Source organism: Genypterus blacodes, unplaced genomic scaffold (assembly GCF_046128005.1).
Source record: "Genypterus blacodes isolate CSIRO-AG114 ecotype Tasmania unplaced genomic scaffold, CSIRO-AGI_Gbla_v1 ptg000028l_1, whole genome shotgun sequence".
Lineage (NCBI taxonomy): Eukaryota > Metazoa > Chordata > Actinopteri > Ophidiiformes > Ophidiidae > Genypterus > Genypterus blacodes.
In genome coordinates, this window is record NW_027466841.1 from 3,519,939 (window position 1) to 3,538,009 (window position 18,071).

General features: G+C 49.1%; 2 protein-coding genes across 3 annotated transcripts; both read right to left on the reverse strand.

Moving 5' to 3' along the window:
• Positions 1-13: 13 nt before the first annotated feature.
• On the reverse strand, positions 14-10,283 carry gmip (GEM interacting protein). Its single transcript, XM_076144116.1, has 21 exons — positions 9,991-10,283; positions 8,789-8,870; positions 8,385-8,481; positions 8,234-8,303; positions 6,505-6,630; positions 5,724-5,788; positions 5,510-5,617; positions 5,275-5,355; positions 5,027-5,188; positions 4,602-4,739; positions 4,283-4,473; positions 4,110-4,201; positions 3,955-4,017; positions 3,766-3,849; positions 3,545-3,678; positions 3,269-3,445; positions 3,042-3,176; positions 2,738-2,937; positions 2,306-2,621; positions 1,731-1,833; positions 14-1,181 (listed from the first exon to the last, which is right to left on the reverse strand). The coding sequence occupies exons 1-21, from the start codon at positions 10,034-10,036 to the stop codon at positions 631-633; spliced, it is 3,021 nt and encodes a 1,006-aa protein (XP_076000231.1). The 5' UTR covers positions 10,037-10,283; the 3' UTR covers positions 14-630.
• Positions 10,284-11,344: 1,061 nt separating this feature from the next.
• Positions 11,345-17,699, reverse strand: colgalt1a (collagen beta(1-O)galactosyltransferase 1a). Of its 2 annotated transcripts, XM_076143997.1 has the most exons (13): positions 17,288-17,699; positions 15,094-15,204; positions 14,889-15,006; positions 14,175-14,309; positions 13,898-14,102; positions 13,668-13,787; positions 13,420-13,496; positions 13,177-13,283; positions 12,950-13,082; positions 12,732-12,859; positions 12,430-12,636; positions 12,046-12,341; positions 11,345-11,529 (listed from the first exon to the last, which is right to left on the reverse strand). In XM_076143997.1, exons 1-12 carry the CDS (start codon positions 17,503-17,505, stop codon positions 12,074-12,076), a joined length of 1,827 nt encoding a protein of 608 aa, XP_076000112.1. In that variant the 5' UTR covers positions 17,506-17,699; the 3' UTR covers positions 11,345-11,529; positions 12,046-12,073. The 2 variants fall into 2 exon arrangements, with proteins under 2 accessions (XP_076000112.1, XP_076000111.1); XM_076143996.1 differs by having other exon boundaries at positions 11,345-12,341.
• Between the last annotated feature and the right edge of the window lie 372 nt (positions 17,700-18,071).

Below are 18,071 nucleotides of genomic sequence, written 5' to 3' on the forward strand. Positions count from 1 at the left end.
AAATTGTTTCTAAAAAAAAAAATAGAAATAAAAGATATATTCTTCTTGTGTCATTGTGTTGCGTTCGGTTTGCTCACAATGGGGAAAGGCTGCCCCCTTGTGTCGCAGCAGCAAAGGTGCAGGAGTCTCACACACATACACAGACACACACAAATCTACCAGCGAACAAGGCAAATTCGCTCCATTTTGTGTTACACCAATTCCATTTCCAGTCTATAATACATAAAAAGCACAAGAAAAAAATACATGAATTACAAAAATGACATTAAATTCTTGAGGTCGCTGGTCTTTCCTTTTTATTTCTGGGAGCTGTTCTTCTGTTTTGTATTCAGAATCCGCCTGCTCATCACATTCAAGCGTAATACACAAAACTGTTAAATACACCAATCTCTCTTTTTACGGATTAGATTACAAGACGGTTGATGGATGGAATCGATATGAACCCGGAGCATCACAGGGTGTCAAACCTGAACTTCTCACATGTGCGTCTAAATGCACTTATTGGTCTTCGATGTGGATTTGAGGAGAAGACACCTGCGCTGAATAATGAGGTTTTGATGTGTGTTTGAGTCGTCCTGCGTTCCGTACAGCCGCGTTGTAAATCCTCCCGTGTGTCTGGAGATCTGGGCCTCAAACAAAGAGTTGCTCTTCCTTCCCTGAGTGGCTGCGCCTGAGCTTGAGGCCAGACAGGATCTTCTGGGCTGGAGAGGTCAGTGTTTTTGGTGAGTGGCACAGAGCTCCACCCTGTGCGTCCCCCTGGCTGTTATTAGACTGATTTGTGTTCAGATCGGCTCCAGACCCGGATCCTGCCTCCCCAGAAGACCCCTGTGTCGTGTCCGGTCTCAGCGTATCCTGAACAACATCCCGAGGGTCGTTCCCTGCGATGACACTGGCCTGGTGGTGCTGGAGGTTCAAGTTCGACTGCTGGGCGAGTCTTTGGCTGCCTGGTTCTGGAGAGGAGCTGCGGCTGCTGTCCGGGCTCCCCGGGTGGCTCATCAATGGGCCTCTTTGTTGTTGCGACGCTTGACCCGGACTGAGGAGTTGGGCTCCCGGGGTGTGATGCCTGTAGTACTTGACGGGCTGTCTGGTTAAGCGGTGATGTGGCTGAATATCCAAAACGGAGTCTGACTCGCCGTCTGGCTCGCCCTGAGGTTCCCTGGATGCTCCTCTCATAGCCAAGACTGGAACAGAAGAAGATGCAGGTGAGACAAACAGAGCAGCACAGCAAAAATACTGCACCTACAACAACTACTTACATACAAGCGACATTAATCAATCAATTTGCAGCAAATGCACAACATGAACTCTAACGTCTCAGCTGAACATTTGATCACAAACAGTCAAAGACTCAAAGTCAGGACTGAACTACATCCTGCACCGACGTGAAAGCAATCAAAGGCCAATTTTAGAATGAATCCCGCTGTAAATGTGTGTAACGATGCAGAGGTTGTAGTTGATTGCGTTAAAAAGTGTTTAAGCCTCACAAAGCTGAGAAGCTACAGCGAGAGCAAAGCAACTGAGGTGAAAGAGAAATGAAAAAGGCAAAATGTGGAAAATGGCTCATGGATGAAAAAACATTTGCACGTTGTCATCAAAGCTCAACTGAGACTCCAAAGTTACACCGATTCTAACGGCCTCAAGTTGCAGCAACCATCGCCATCCATAAGACGTAAACAAAGAGGGGTTAGATGCTGAGGCGCTCTGTTCTAGCAGCCGTCGCTCTATCCTACCTGCTCTGTCAGCTGCTTCAGGGCTGAGCTGGTCCACCGCCTCATTGGACGAAGACTTGTCAGATATATAACCTTCGCTTGACTCTCTCTTGATTGTTCGACTCTGTTGGAACGACACAAGCGGAGTGTTGGTGTGTATTTACTGAGCACATCTACACACCTGCTGAAAGACATTTATCATGTGTGTATGTGTGTGTACTTTTGAGTTTTGACTGTTATACTGCCCTGTGTGCACCTACTCTTTAGACCTCAGGGTGTGTGGTTCCTATGAGCCGTATGAGGTAATACAGTAAGTTTACAAGCAGTTCAGCTCTGTGTTGCTGTGAAGAAACAGTGAGTCGATGCAGGCAGAGCAGCAGAGAGGCAGCAGAATGAATGAATGAATGCAATGTTAAGACACAAGGTGCCAAGGCTGCAGGCAACTGAATCAGCAGAGTGACTCAAGTGTAACTCACTCTCTCCTTTGTGTGTGTGTGTGTGTGTGTGTGGGTGGGGGGGGGGGGGGGGGTGGGCTGCTGCTACTGCTCCCTGTCTAACCTAGGAAGATATAAAAGAAACCTGATTGCAGTTCTTACTTCTAGCGAGTGGGGGCGCTCTCTGGACGCGCCTTCGTGGTGCACGGTCTCCCCCTCTGAGGGACAGGAAGCTCTGGTGGGCGTGTCAGGCAGAGGTGCGGTGGGCGCCGGAGGGGGCGGCGTGCTGCATCTCGGCTGAGGGCCAAAGATCTCCTCATGGTGAGTGATGAGGAACTCCACCAGCACTGTTTGGTATTTGGTCTCCAGCACGGCAAGCATGGACTGATCTGTGGACACTAGGGGGCGCAGTAACGTCGGCCCAAACACGATACCCAGATTGCTGGGGCACATCTTGTTCTCGTGGTTTTCTGACACTCTGTGAAGACGAAGGGCAGACTTGTGAGAAACACCGAACATACAAGGAAGTCTGTGTAATGCAAAGAGGGTCGTTGTTGGATGAGTTAGAGCTCAAATGGTTACTATGGCGCTCACGTGTGCAGGTGCGCCATCATGTGGTGCAGCGTGCTGTAGCAGTATGAGGGGAGTCTCTGTAGGAGCTTCTGCAGGTTGTGTATGATGTCCGCGGTGTTGTCAGTGTCTGGTGAAAGCTCCCGGTCACTCTGCTGCTGGATGGCCTTTCCCACCGAGATGAAGTCGTTGTACAGGTCAAAGGATAACAGGGGCTCTGGAAGCTGGAGGAGAAAGTAATGAGGTCATATTACTCTTAACTTAACTTATTATGTGTAATATCATGTTATATGTTCAGGTCTGCCCGTACGTATTTAATAGCACTTACCTCCTTGAAAAAGTACTTAAGGATGGAGGTGATGTCATGGGGTGAGAGGTCAGACATGTCTTGGTCCTTCTGAGTCTCAAATGCCTGACAAAACTTCTGGATGCGAGGTTTGGATCCGCTCACCCGATACACGCCCTGAAAAAAAAAGAACAAGAGTGTCGCTACGGTAACCCTACTCCTGAGCGCCTTTTGCTCCATATTTGGGTCAGGGCGTTGGCGAGCGCTACCTGCACAGACAGGGCGCGGCTCTCGATCTCCGACGTGCAGCGGCGCACCACAAAGGGAACCTGGCTGGGCGTGTCCCTCAGCAGCTGAGACAGATCCACTCCGAACACCGTCCCCTTCCTGTGCTCGCACTCCAGCTGACACACCTCCAGACACTTCTTGTGCAAAGCCAGACCACACTGAGGACAAAGGACAGGGACAGACGCACTCATTAGACACTTCCGTCCACATCACAGCGACCTGAGACTGTATATCTCCTCTCTTTGTCCTTCTCCTACCTCTTCGCATTCCACGCCGCTGACCATGATGTAGTTTTCACACTGCTTGCATTTGACCATCTTGCTCCTCATCTTCCTGAGTCGGTGCGTGAGCACGGCCCGGGACGGCGTTCGCACTTTGACCTCAGTGTAATCTGCAGGGAGAGGCGAGTTTGCTTTAGTTTAAGACAAGCAGGAGGCTTGGTGATGTTCATGTATGTAAACCAAAAGAGATCATTGACCTGTCACAATGTCACGCTCGTCCAGGTCATCAGACGACACGGTCCCAGTAGACGCAGCTTTGGCCAGCCTTCTGTTAGTGTGAGCTTCAGACACAAGAGAAGAAGAGGAAGAAGAAGAGGAAGGAGGTGAATCCAAGTTGTTTGGAATGTTTGATCAAAGTTGAGGGAGACTAGAGGCGATGAACTAACCGGGGCTGGACAGAGACTCCATGCTGCCTCCCATACTCTCACTGTCACTGCAGCCCGTTCTCCCTAAAGTCAATCAGAACACATAAACCCAAAGTTGATTGGCGTGAAGAACACGTCCGTCACATCACGATGCCAACGTAGCCTCGGCCCCTTACTGCCATCGTTGGGTCGTCTCCCGAGGCCGTCGTCTGTCAAGGGCGACGAGTCCGGCAGGGAGCTGAGCGGGTTACTGGTTTTCCGTTTGTTCCTGTCAAATTAAAGAAACAAAATGAGGCGGATTGGAGCCGAAGACACTCTCGACATCAAGCGACGCACATCAGGTACGTACCCTTTCTCCATAGGGACATACTCCTGGAAGATGAAGGTCTGGAGGGGTTGCTCGTGGCGACGCCTGCTGCGGATATAGAGCAGGTACTGATCTCCAGGCTCCAGAGACCTGCTGGTCACCTCCAGGTTGTAAAAGCCCAAAGGAACCGGCTCTGTCTGCTGCCGCTGGTAGAAAAACATGTTGACCGTGGCCTAAAAAAGAGAAACGGAGGGACAAAGGGATGGGAGAGCGCCAAACAGGTGCCAAACATTGCCATCGATAACTTAGTGAGGTATCTTGCTGACAGACAGACAGGAAACATAATCATGGACACACACACCTCTTTGAGCACAGTGTCTCCCTGACAGATGAGTTTACGGATGTGAGATATAATTCTCCCTTTAGCCTTCACTAAGTCGTCCTGGTGGATCCGGGCGTCGTGCACACACTGCCTGTACTGCATCTCCGACTCTGTCACCTGAGACAAACCAGGTGGCATTTCACTTATACACACTATTTACATTTAGATTAACCTTTTGCTACGACATTGAAATGTGGATAAGCAAGAAAAAGTGCTGATCCAGTACATTTCTCAACTTTATGAAGGGGAGTTTCTGTGAATTAGCGATAAATAAACTTTAATCAGCTTTAAATCTGATGTCAAACATATAATGTGATAATTAATGAATGAAACTATATTGTAACTAATTGAAGCACTTGAAGCAGCAGGCTCATCCGACTGCAGGACATCAGAGGGACGCTCACCTTAAACCGGGCGTCGTCCTTAGATCTCCTCCTCTTGTCCAGTGTTTTGTATCCGGCCGTGTCGTCTGCCGCCTTGGCGCTGACGGCTTTGGCTCTCTCCAGCTCCTCACAGCGCTGGACGTACTGCTGCCGAGCTTTCCTCAGAGCTGCCACTGCGTCATTCTGAACACTCGCGAGGGAAACAAACAAATGTGAAACAACTTTTCCAGGTATGGACAAGTCATTCCAGGGATGACGTCATCACTCACCATCCTCCTCTGCTCTTTGGCCCACTGCTCCTTAAACTCTCGCCGCCACTTGTCGATCTCATTTCTCTTCGCTGCCAAAGCCTTTTGGGTGAACACACAAACAAACACACTCACGCCTTTGTGATTTGATTTGTTTAAGGTCAGTGTGTGTGTGTGTGTGTGTGTGTGTGTGTGTGTGTGTGTGTGTGTGTGTGTGTGTGTGTGTGTGTGCGTGTGTGTAGGGCTTCTTCTTTACTTGGTAACAGCGGTTTTGCAGCAGGTCTGAAATGTGTCTGGACACCGAGCTGTTCTTCATGTCTTGCTCCACCGCCATAATGTAGATGAACTGTAAGGGCATCATCTCCTATCAGACCAGAAGAACACAGTCACAGCTTTAACACACACACACACACACACACACACACTCATCGTGATGACAGCAGTGTGAGTCATACGTGTGTGAGTCGTACCTGATGTACCACGGTGCTCCGCGCTCCTTCAGCCGCCTTTAGTATGTTTTTCGCAAACTCTTGTTCTGTGAGAGGAGGAGGAGAAGGAGGAGGAGGAGGAGGAGGAAGAGGAATCATTTAGTTTCCCCTCAGTGTGATGCATTGAGCTGTCAGTCTGTAGATTTTGCATATTCACTGATAAGTCCTGAGCCTGAGCGACAGGAGAAGTGGTTCTACCTCAGAGTTCCTCTGCACAGTAGTGCTCATGTCCGCCACGGCAGCTATCTATGACTGAGGCTTTAACAGCAGCTCAGCCTGCATCCTCACCTGTTTTGGCCCAGTCACACTTTCACCTCCACTCAAATATAAAACATTAACGTTCTACTTTCAAGTTAAATATGTTCATGGTTGAATGCAGAATATTTCCATATCTGACAGCTTTTGTGTCATTTGGTTTGAAAATATAATCCAACAGTAACACATCAGGTCATATCCAGATAGTTAGACGATGCTCCTGGGGTTTAAGGGTCAAACTGTGTCAAATCGTGGGTAGATGGCTGGATGTCTTTAGGGGACAGCTCAGAAAAGACACAATCCCATGAGACAGGGACACATGTTTACTCTCTCTGCAACTCTGACCTGTGGAAGATGTTTGTGTTTGTGATATGACTCTTTAGCATTAATGGTCACACACTGCTCTGCACCGTTCCTGTCTGAGTGAGGAGACAACTGAGCCTTGTGCTGGAGAGAGTCTGGTCCCTCCATCATTTGTGTGTGTGAGTGTGTGTGTATGAAGACTTACCCAGGCTGATTCTCTTTTCCATCCAGGCCAGCAGGTCTTTGGCGTAGCGGCACCACATCTTGGTGTACTGCAGCGCCGTCTCCACTCCGTCCTCGCAGCGGCAGAGGGCCAGATCAGCATCCTGGGCTGAGAGGGAGTACATCAGCATCACTGGAGGGGGGTGGGGGGCGGGGGTGGGTCTCCAGCAGCCTCACACAGACACGCGGAGACACTCTGTGTACTTTCGCTCCATAATATCACAAGTTCCGAAAGCACAAACGGTGTCTGAGAGCTCAGAGTTCCACAGAATGAGAGTCCTGTAATCTGTCAGATTACAAAAGGGGATGTGACCTGTAACAGGAACGTTTCTATGGTCCAAAAGAAAGCAGCTTCAGATAAAGAACTTCCCACCTCTCCCCTGTTCCTCTCTCGGTCTGGCTTAGCCGTCACACACTGGGCCACTTCTCCTCACACTGACAAACACACAGCGTCACCTAAAAACAAAGCCAGTTGGTGCCACGGGGTGTCGGTATGACAACCACTCTGCCTCTTCTTCCTCTGTGACTCACACCAGACAATCACGTGTTGTGTCAAACCCTCTCCATTGCCACTTTCTGCCTTTGCACTCTGCTCAGCTCAGCGCCAGGACATCTCATGTGGTTGAAATCTATCACCACCCACGTTCAAGCATTTTCACTTCTTCTAAAGTGCCACACAACCACACACTCGATGCACGCAGTTCCAAGTGTTCATCTATGTTTAGACCAAACAAACATGCGTCGTCAGTGAGAGTTGCAGCGACTCTCTACTTCCTCACTCAGACAGGACGGGTTTGATTCTGTGCTGCTCTCCAAGAGCAGAATCCAAATCCGAGCAAGCTGATCTCCCTCCAACTGAATCCACGAGCAAAATCCACAAAAATAAACCGACTATCTCCCAAAGAAATCCATCCGGCTTGTGGCAAGTTTCCACGGCAGTTCCCGCTCATCCTAGCTCTGTCTCATTTTAGGAAGCCTCTCTGCTGCCTGATGGTCAGAGCCTCCTGAGCTAAGTTGGGGGATTATCCTGCGTGGGAGCAGATTGTGGAGTGACGGGATTTAGAGGAGCATGGAGTCAAGCTTTAGCTGGAGTGTTCAACATTTTCAACACATTTCAAACCTGTCACTCTCTTGCCAACGACTGCCTTCATTTGGAAGAAGTGAAAGTCTGTGAGGGCAAATCAGGTGCTGCTGGGCGACGGTCCAAACCCGCAATCGTGGAGCCATTCAGCACGGGGACAACGTCGTTACAGCTATAACTGATGTGCCTCGACCCCTCAAACCACTGAAGAATTAGACTCAGGAATCAGGTTACTATGGGAAGGTGACACAGGCTTAGAACTCATCAAGCAAACTGTCCAGATCGTTCGTAAATGGAAATGTAGAAGAAGTTGTGTTTGTGTGTGAAGTTGAAAGGTTTGGTGTCACTCTGTTGTTTTCCTCCTCCTCCTCCTCCTCCTTGTGTCAGCAGATGTCTGCTGCTTTAATCCTCTCTCCTTCTCCTAATCTCTATACAACCTGGTTACTAGTTACTGGCAGTTAATTACAAGAAGAAGACGAAAGCTTGGAGAAGATCTGTAACCAAGTGACGCAAGGTAGGAAAGAGGCAGGCCGGACCTGGAGACACCGGGGGGGGGGGGGGGCGGACACACACACACACACACACACACACACACACACACACACACACACACACACACACACAGTTATACCTGATGTATTCCCATCTATGTCAGCGGCCTCAGAGCGGACTTGTTGACCAAAGGTATCAGCATCTTCACACTGTCGGTGATAAAAACATGGAGTCTTACTTTTCAACATAAGATTAAACTCATCTGTGTGTGAAACTCCAGCGTTGCTTACAGAGACGTCGTGTTGCCCTGTGAGCTCTGCAGTTTCTGCAGAGATGGTTTCTGGGATGGACTGTGAGTCAGCATCAGCTAGCAGCTCCTCCCCGCAGCTGAACACAAACAGAACACACACACACACAGTCACATAGCAACGCCTCAAAAGGCTCAGGAACGTCCTGGGAACATATACAAACACTCCATACCTGCAGATATGCTACCGTGCACATGGTGACACACACACACACACACACACAGACAACTTACTGTTATTGTCTGAAAATAAGACAATAGAGCAAATCTGGGGGATATTACTATGGTAACATGGTCACTGCATGTGTGAATGTGAAGTCACAAACCGCCGTGTTCTGCAGTGGAGTGTATTCAGGTCAACAGGACACGTGAACAATATCCACTTACGAGTACACAGACAGATCCAGGTTATCGAAGTCTCTGAAGATCTCGCTGTATCTCTTGGTCTCAGACTTCGGCGTTTTCACATCTGAAAAGAGAGTCAGACAAATGAAGACGATGAAGGCCACGTGAAGTTGTTTGTGTTCTTTGTTACGCGTGGAATTCCAGCGCGGATGGCGAGGTGAGATCATTACCAGGGCCCCAGACACAAACGCCATCTCAAACATACACAACCCGTGCTGCTACTATAAACAAGAGTGTGTCAGAGTGTGTAAACCTTTAAAGGCCGAACCAAGTGTTAGACACCTCCCAAACTGTGAAGATGGTTTGACTCTTTAAGACAGAAGAGAAGTCAGAAAAAAACACAGAACTGTGATATCGAGTAACATTTCCTGAACTAATTTAGTTTACATGAACTAAACACAGATGAACTCAGGAGCATTTTGAGGAGCATTTCGTTTAATGTTTCTAAAGTTTAAGTAGAGTCTCACTGTGGAACATCAAGAGTGAAACATGCACTCTCTCTCTCTCTCTCTCTCTCTCTCTCTCTCTCTCTCTCTCTCTCTTTCTCTCTCTCAAACCACATCCTGCCTGCAGTTTGTGTCACATCCTATAGTGGTACATTCGGTCCTTGTTTTTCACATCAGCAGCGTTCGTACATAACAGGCAGGTGCTGCGTTTCAAAACGAGTCCCACAGACATAAAACGCTCCCTTCCTCTTTAATTTTCCACATTTACAGGATTTCAAATCATCTAGAAAATAAAAAAGCATCTTGACAAGTTCCTGAGCTGGAGCTTATGAGTAACTTGCCTGAAAAATCCAATTTTGATGCGTCTCCAGTAAATATTTGTTTTGCAATGAGGGAAAAAAAACCCCAGCCAAGTTCTGTTCAAAGTAAATAGAGAAGTAAGAGAAAATGGCAGAAGGCGATTGTGTGAAGACAGAGGAAGAGTTCAGGAAGTTCACTGATCCTGCTTTGACTGGGGGGGGATGCAAGAAAATGACATAAAGCAAAACCAGACACACACACACACAGACAGGATGCACAATGCACCAACTCATGCATAACATCCCCATCCGAATGACATTACATCCACGTCAGCTTGTTTACTCCTCACACAGCAGGAGACTAAACACAGATGGTTCAGGATCGTCACATGAAGGATCGTCACACAACTTGAAATCTTGAAATTCTCCAATATCTCACCTGTGGTTTGGGAGGAATCCTGGTTTGGCACTTGATCGCCCTCCATTTCGACACGCTGGCCCCACAGAAAGCCTCTAGCGGCGCCTGTAAGACGTCATCCGGCCCCGAGGTCACGCTCTCTACCGACGCATCACGGAGCAGCAGAGCTGCAGAGGCGGGAGGCAGGAAATCTGCACCCCGTAGTGACACACGTGTGGTGAACGATCAGCTCGACAAGAACCTCAGCTTTCTCCCCTTTTGCGCTCTGAAAATGATCTTCCTCTACTGGAGGCTGGCCAAATGTCTTTCCACCACCATGAGGAAGAGGAAGTGTAGGCTGCTGTCACGGCAGTCCCCACCTACACCGTCACACCAAACATAGAGAGAAGGTGCCGCAGTGTTTGGACGCCTCGTCTTAGTAAAAATGATTTGTGTCCTTCACCGGCTTGTTGCTGATATCGTGAAAGGGGTAACAGTTTGGACAGCGTGTGTTCATCCCAGCACATATGAGGCACCTGATAGAGGCTGGAAAGGTGTAAACGGTGTGAAACTGGATTCAAATCTGTCATCATCTGCTGTTCATGTAGAAATAAGATCAGAAATAAGGTCAAAAGCTGCCACGAGTGCACAATCTGACCATTTATGAACTCTGTGCTTGGTTTATGTTGTGCAAGTCACAAGCAAGTCTCAAGTCTCACGAGTCGAGTCACAAATGAGGACCCGAGCCAAAGTCAAGTCCGGGGGTTAAGACAGACAAGTCAAGACTTCACTTCTTACTTTTTGTGACACAACTGATGATATAGTTCTGGTTTATCATCATAGTTCTGCATATATGAGCCAAATCTAGTTGATCTAGTTTCTCGGGTCATCTCACGATGCTTTCAAAGACCGCCGGCTTCTTTAGGAAGTGCTGAGTGTTCATTAGTATGCAGAACGAGGACCTCAGAGACGTTTTATCCCTGAAACTAAACTTCTTCCTCTTTGACGTTTGCACTGATCACGCCTCTTTTCAGTGAAACGATGACACCCCGAGGGGCATCCAGGCCGCACAAGTGAGAATGAGACAGACAGAAACAGAAGAACTGCTTATGTCACCACGACAACAAGAAGCATCTTTACATCACAGAGTCCATGTTTTCTTTAAAAATAGAATGTTTAATATTTTTTCATGGCTAAATCCACCATTAAGAACAAGACAAGTGTGTGTGTGTGTGTGTGTGTGTGTGTGTGTGTGTCTCCCATTAACAGCTTGCAGACATTGCCTCCCTGGGTGGGCCTGTTTACCACCAACACAGTAAATCAGCTGCAAAAAGCTCCAACGTTCCAGTAAAGATGTTGCGTCGTTTTCTGTCAATGGCTTTTTGATCGAGTCTCACAGGGCCGTAAACGCGCAAACATCCAGCTGACATGAAAAGGACCCAGAGGTGGAGAGACTCGAGACTTAGGGTCGTTTGGATGTGGTCGAGAGCGCGACTGTGGATTTACAACCGTGGTCCTTCCAAACCGCAAAAGGCGTGAACGGGGGTTTAGATCTGTCAACAGCAGTTCGGAGACATTAGACTGGAAAGTAATGAAAGACAGAAGAATGAACTGCAATAACTCTGTAAACCTGGATGAGCTGGAGGATGATTTTGTTTTCCAAATGACAAACACGTTCAGAAGGAGAAAAGACTGCTTTGAGAAGTCAACGCAGAGAGCAAAGCATTCACAATGATTGAAAGGTTTGATTGAAGCCTGATTTGTCTCTAATTCTTCTCTAAGACGACTGGAATTCACAGCTGAATGTTAAATCAACGTCCAGTCACCTTCTGGTATCTAAGGTACGTTTGATTCTGTATGACAGACACAAGTTGTGGTACTGCAAATGCCATCCTGCGTGGCAAGTCTAGTGCCTCTATAACGTTAGAACAGGAAACAGAAATCACATCAGATGAAACTAATCCCTTATTTGTATCATACGGATAAATGACATCATCCACCTACAGACTTCCACTGTCGCGTCCCAGCAAATATGCCAAACAACAACAACCACTTAATTCTCAAATAACAGAAAAAGAACAATTTCAAAAAACTAACTGAGTCGCGTCTGAGTGTCTCTCCAGGCTCATAGCTCGTCTCTGGCCGTGCTGTCCAGAGGGGACTGGAGCACGTCCGAGTTCTGGGCCTCCGTGCTGATCTTGGCCTGCTCCTGCGTCTTGCCCGCTCCGGTCCGGTCCCAGTCCGTGCGGACTTTGTCGTTGTCCCACACGGTGGAGGTCTCGGTGTCGCTGACATAGCCCGTGTCGCCCGTGTAGTGCGTCGGGTACACGAGGAGAGGCTCGGCGGAAAACGCCTTCAGGTCCCTGGTCTCGAACTGATCCATGTAGTCGGAGCTATGGGGGAAAGAAGGAGGCGTTAGGGACGGAAGCAAAACAAGAAGTGGGAAGTGTCCAAAGCTCTGAAGGCGGAATGGACGCTTACACGGGGTGTTTGTTGAACATGATGGGGAGGAACTCGTCCACCGGCAGGACCCTCTTCAGCGGCTCCGCCCTCAGGAGCTTCAGAGCGCCTTGTAGCGAGATCATGTAGCCCAGAGTCCAGTACGAGTAATCCGCATGCACCAGGTTGCGAATATTGGACACCGCCTTCTCCGGGTGATCCACCTGCATCCTCTTTCGACCGATGTAACTGGATGGAAGACACGTGAGACAGAGAGAAGACGTTACGACGCGTAGGACGAAGCTGAACGGCCCAGTTTGAGCGAGAGGCCCCCCTGCTCTTACATCAGGTCCCAGTCCAGGTGCTCCTGCTCCACCTCGCTCATCAGGTTCATCAGGCGCCGTTTGAAGAAGATCTCAAACCGCAGGTCGTCCTCAATCACCAGGGAGATATCAAGGTCTCGCTCCACAATCTGAAGCCAGATACTGATTACTATCATAGATACTCATATATTTTCATCTGTGTGTGTGTGTGTGTGTGTGTGTGTGTATGTGTGGTTGACCTCTTTCCAGACGTTGTAGTGCGACAGGAAGCATCCCAGCTCTCCCTTGGTGAGCGGGCGGCCGTGGTACGGGTCGTTGTAGCCGGGGAGCATGTGGATACCCAAAGAATGGATGTCACTCATATTCATCGCTCTGTAAGAAAAAAAGGGAAAACACAAAAGGTCAAAGGTCAAAGAGACAGCGCAGAGACGAAGTGAACAAACACATGAAACACAAATCGACTCACTTTCCGTCTACGGCTGCGACGACCTTACAGTCGATGTCCTGCTGTTGCAGCGTCCACAGCATTCGCTCTCGCCTGTCGCCGCGCCGCTGCAGGTTGATCATGAACACCTGCACACAGGGCGACAGTGAGCGGCCCCGGTGTAGTTCCACGTTTCCAGCAGCAGGGGGCGGCATGTGCCACAGAAGCAGAAATGAGAGGGGCCATTTTTGCATGCTGCCATCTTCACGACACTCGTGTACTCACCTCGTCAAAGCCCAGTTTGTCAGGCTGTTTGACAGGAGCGGGTAAGTATTTGGAGGGCAGCACTGGGGGGTTTCGCACTATAGAAGGGTGAGAGGGGAAGATGGATGCAGAAATGGTATGAGCCAGATCAAGAAAACCCGCTGAGCTGAGCAGAACGCAGAGGGAGAACTTGGAGGCCAGGGGAAAAAAAGGGAAGCAAATGTAGATGTGACAAACAAACCAGCGACCTCTGAGCGAGCGTGACTCACCGCCGACTTCCAACATCGTGTGCAAGAAGCTGTCCGCCTCGTCCTTCAGCGTGTTGTGAGATCGCAGCGGCACGGGGAAGTGACCGTACGACTCTTTGTTACACACAAACATCTGGACGTCTGCAGAAAGTCGAGCAAAGACAGATTTACACTCCGGTTAGACCGTGACAGCTGACGGCGGCGTCGTCGTTGGCGTCGTCGTTCTGAACGCGCTCTGCCGTCTGAAATACCTGCCATGCGAACGGAGAAGGCGAACACAATGATGTCGTCGAAAGCCCAGTTGTACTCGGCGTGCGGGGGGTGGAAGGCCAGCTGCCGGGACGCCTCCTTCCTGAGGTCGATCAGGAAGGTGGAGTGGACCATGGGCACGGCGAAGCAGCCCCTCCTCTGATGCTTCCTCATGGGCAGGTAGGCGGGGGTGCGTTTGTAGTAACCCTGGGGACAAGAGTTTGCTTTAGTGAGCGTTCCGTTTCAAAGGCCCCCCCCCCCCTTGGCGCTCGGCGGTACCTGGGAGGTCATACCGCACCAGAAGTTGGAATAGGCGGCGCGGGACTCCAGCATGGGCGCGGTGATGGTTTTATTCTCCCTCATGAGCTTCCAGAGCACGTCTGGGTTGGTGAGGAGGTTATCACAGTCTGCCAGCTGCATGAGTGAAAACACAAAGAAATCCTGTGAGTGAGCGACTGAATGAATGAATGAATGTGTGTCTTCCAAGTCAATCGCCCAGCAGGTTCCAGAGGTCAAACGGTGCAACGGCAGCGACCGTATGCCACACAGAGTAGACCATTCATTCATTTACACCACAGAGAGCAAAGTCTGAATCTGAGGGAGGAAAGTTTTAAGATTTCAGAAGCAAAATTACTGCAAATTATAGCCTGCTGAGAGAGAGAGAGAGAGAGAGAGAGAGAGAGAGAGAGAGAGAGAGACAGAGAGAGAGAGAGAGCGAGAGAGAGACGACGTGGACTTGTGTGGAGGAAAACAAATAGAAGAGTTCATGTTGGGTCAAGGAGACGAACCTTTAACCGTCTGACACAGAAATTATAACTGTTTCCATCTTAAAAAAGCTGTCCTGGTGTGTAAATGACATCTTCTTCTTCTATGGCTTTGGAGGCGACGCCAAGCTGGGACGCTTCGGCTGTAATTACACAACACGTTGCTCTCTGCGGGAGCGGAGGAGACTCGGAAACGTTGTCACGGCTGCTTCAGCTACAGCTCACTCACCATGAAGTAATCGGCCCACATCTCCCGAGCCGACTCCAGCGCCACCTGCCGGAGCTTCATGACGTGCTCGTAGCGGAGGTCCGTCCACTGCTTGGGCCCGTCCTCATCCCTGTAACGCCTGAGGAGAGACATTCCACACACTGACTGCAATGCGGCTTTGATTGGGCTTTATTTCCACGGCAACAGCAGCGGAGAGTGCACTGACCTGGGCTCCTCTTTGGGCCTCCACTCCACGTAATGGTACAACTTCTGCACCTTGGCCAGCCAATCACGCAGCACCGCCGTGGTGTTGTCCTCATTATGATCGGTCGCCACCCTGATCAAAACACAAAAAACACGACGCCAATCATCAGAAATCGCCCCCGTCTAATAACTGAATTAATTCGTAAGTGTAGCCGAGGTTGAAATGCGGAGCTAAATCTGGACTGAGGAAGGTGAAAGACGACACCGCCGCACAAATATAGGCCATGTTGGTTCTTCTAAGCTCTTTGTCTGCAGCTGCAGTAAGCCGACACCATATTAGAAGGTTAAGAGGTCAAGAGAAACATATACCAGGGAACATATTAGGGGATACAATGAGGAAGTCAACACTGAAGAAGTGAAACTGAGAGCAGAAAGAAAAGATTCAAACAGTGAGTGAGTCTTTGTATCAGGGGAACTAAACTGAGCCCCATGTTGCTGCTTCCCTCTCTGTATGAACACAATCTATAGCCCAAGTCTTCTTTTATTGATCCATGTGGAGAGCAGACGCACAGACACATCTGCACCGTAAGCAGATCAGTGTGTGTGTGTGTGTGTTCTGCTCAGAGGGCCGTGTGCCAAGCTGGAGTCTCTGGAACAATTTCACACTGATCCGTGAGAAAACTTCGGCTCCTCGCGAAAACATTTGCTCCTTCCTCCTCTCTGTCCGTCTGCCTCCATCCTCATCCCCCCCCCCCCCCCCCCCCCCGCTCCAGTACTTCCTTCTCGTGTTCAACACAAATAAGTCTCCTTCTCTGAGACGTGTGTGAGAAGCTACTTGTCTATGTTTGGCCTGCGAGTAGCTGTGTTTAGAACTTAATACAGCTGTTTGCATTATTGCCAAAAGCAGCTTAAAGTGCTTACAGGGTGACTTTACACAAACGTGTCCTTACCTGACTCATGTAAACACAAGCTTCCCGCCCTGCAAATGAAGTGGGACAAATTCAATTTCACACTAGCTTTACTCTTACGTAAACCCTCGGGAGCCTCGACGTGAGAGCAGCCGTGCGTGCGTGTGTGTATGGGGGAAGCATACCTCTGTCAGGTAAGCTGCTCTGTGCTCTGAGGGCACGACACAGATGGGCTGTTGAGGCATGTTGTTAAGCTATTATGAGACAAATCCCTCCCATTCACTTTCCTCTGCTGCTGCCTCGGCGTGGCTGACAGTTGTTTAAAGACTCCAGAACATATACATGTACACGATCCCGTGGGTAACGAGCCTTACGCAGGAGAGTTACCTCAAGGACAGAGAGAGAGAGAGAGAGAGAGAGAGAGAGAGAGAGAGAGAGAGAGAGAGAGAGAGAGAGAGAGAGAGAGAGAGAGAGAGAAAGAAAGCAGCTGTGTTGGGCCTGGAGAACCCACCAACAGCAGCAGAACACATGCAGCTGTGTGCTTTACGTTATGAATCTCCGCATCGCTCATCGGTCCATAGATCAGGCTGATTGGAATGTTCCCATGTCCCAACTGAAACTCTGATATCTGTGTGAGGAAATAGTGATCTTTGGTGTGTGTGTTTCTTTCATTTAAGTTGATTTTTTAGACGGAAAAGTGACATTTTACTAAACTCCATTTTATAGGGAAAAAACATAATAAACGGTCTGAAAGTGATTCTTGTTTCTCTTCTTTGTGTGGCACCAGATTACATTTCAGCCACAATAAAGAAGCTCCAGCTCAGTTTCTACTCGGTGTAAACAAACCAGGTCAGAATGTGACTTTGTGAGTGAAAAAAGAGAATAAAGAGTGAATCTGGTCCCCCCACAGCCACAGCTCCCCTCCTGGTCAGAAGGTCCCATCCCAGCTGCTCCACGTCTACACAGCAGCTCCGCTTACAGATGTGCTCACATCTGCCCGCTTACACACCGATCGGCTCCGTCTGAAGCCAAACTGCTTCAGGTTTCATCATCGGAGACGTTTAGGACTTTTTAGCCGAAACTAAACTATGGAAACTTGGCTGAATGTGGCTGCGAGTCTCGGCGGATCCTCCCCTTTCCACGCTTCACTTTGTTCGGGCCTTTTATCAACAAATCACGCGTTTGTAGTTGCAGGGTGAAATGTTTCCACTCCGGCATTCTGAATCTATTCGTTACCGTAAACACCGTCGCTTCTGCTGCTCTTTACCAGCGACTCAACTCTTTCGCAACCAAGTTAACGGAACTCACCACAGAGCCATCCGCTCCTTGGGATAGTTCAGGCGCTCGATGGTGCCGAGGAAATACGGCAGCGAGTGCTCCGAGTTCCTGCAGATGAGGGCGAGCAGGACCCGGGGGGCGAGCAGCGGAGACTCGGGGCTCCAGCGCTCCTCCGCGAAGTATCCAAGAGCCGGGGAGCACAGGGCCAGCAGAGCCAGGGAGAGGAGCAGCGGGGCCGGCCGGAGCATCGCGACCGCACGGCTAATGGAGGGAGGAGGAGGAGGGAGGAAGACACGCAGCCGGGAGGAGGACGACACACACGGCGAATGTGTCTGTGCAGCGCCGAGTCATCGCGCTCTCACACACACATACGCACAAACACACACGCACACACACACACACACACACACACGGACGGAGCAAATGCATAGATGGGACAGAGGGAGGCTGGGAGTTAAAGGGGCGGATGTCCCGAAGTCTTAAAGGGGAGGCGAGGAGTCGTCCCATTGTAAAAAATAAAATAAAAGATAAAGAATAAAAATAATGCGTGATAAAAAAAAAACCCAAAACAATGCGTGATTAAAAATAAAATAATTCGTGATTAAAAATAAAATAATTCGTGAATAAAAATAAAATAATTTGTGAATAAAAATAAAAATAATACGTAAAAAACCCCCAAAAAACTGCATGACAAAATCAATTAAATTAAGGCAAATACCAATGGACTTTGGAAAGTTTTACTTTAAAAAAGAAGAAGATAAATTTGTTATTTATCTAGTATTTTTCCACATTATCGATGTGAATCAAACACTGG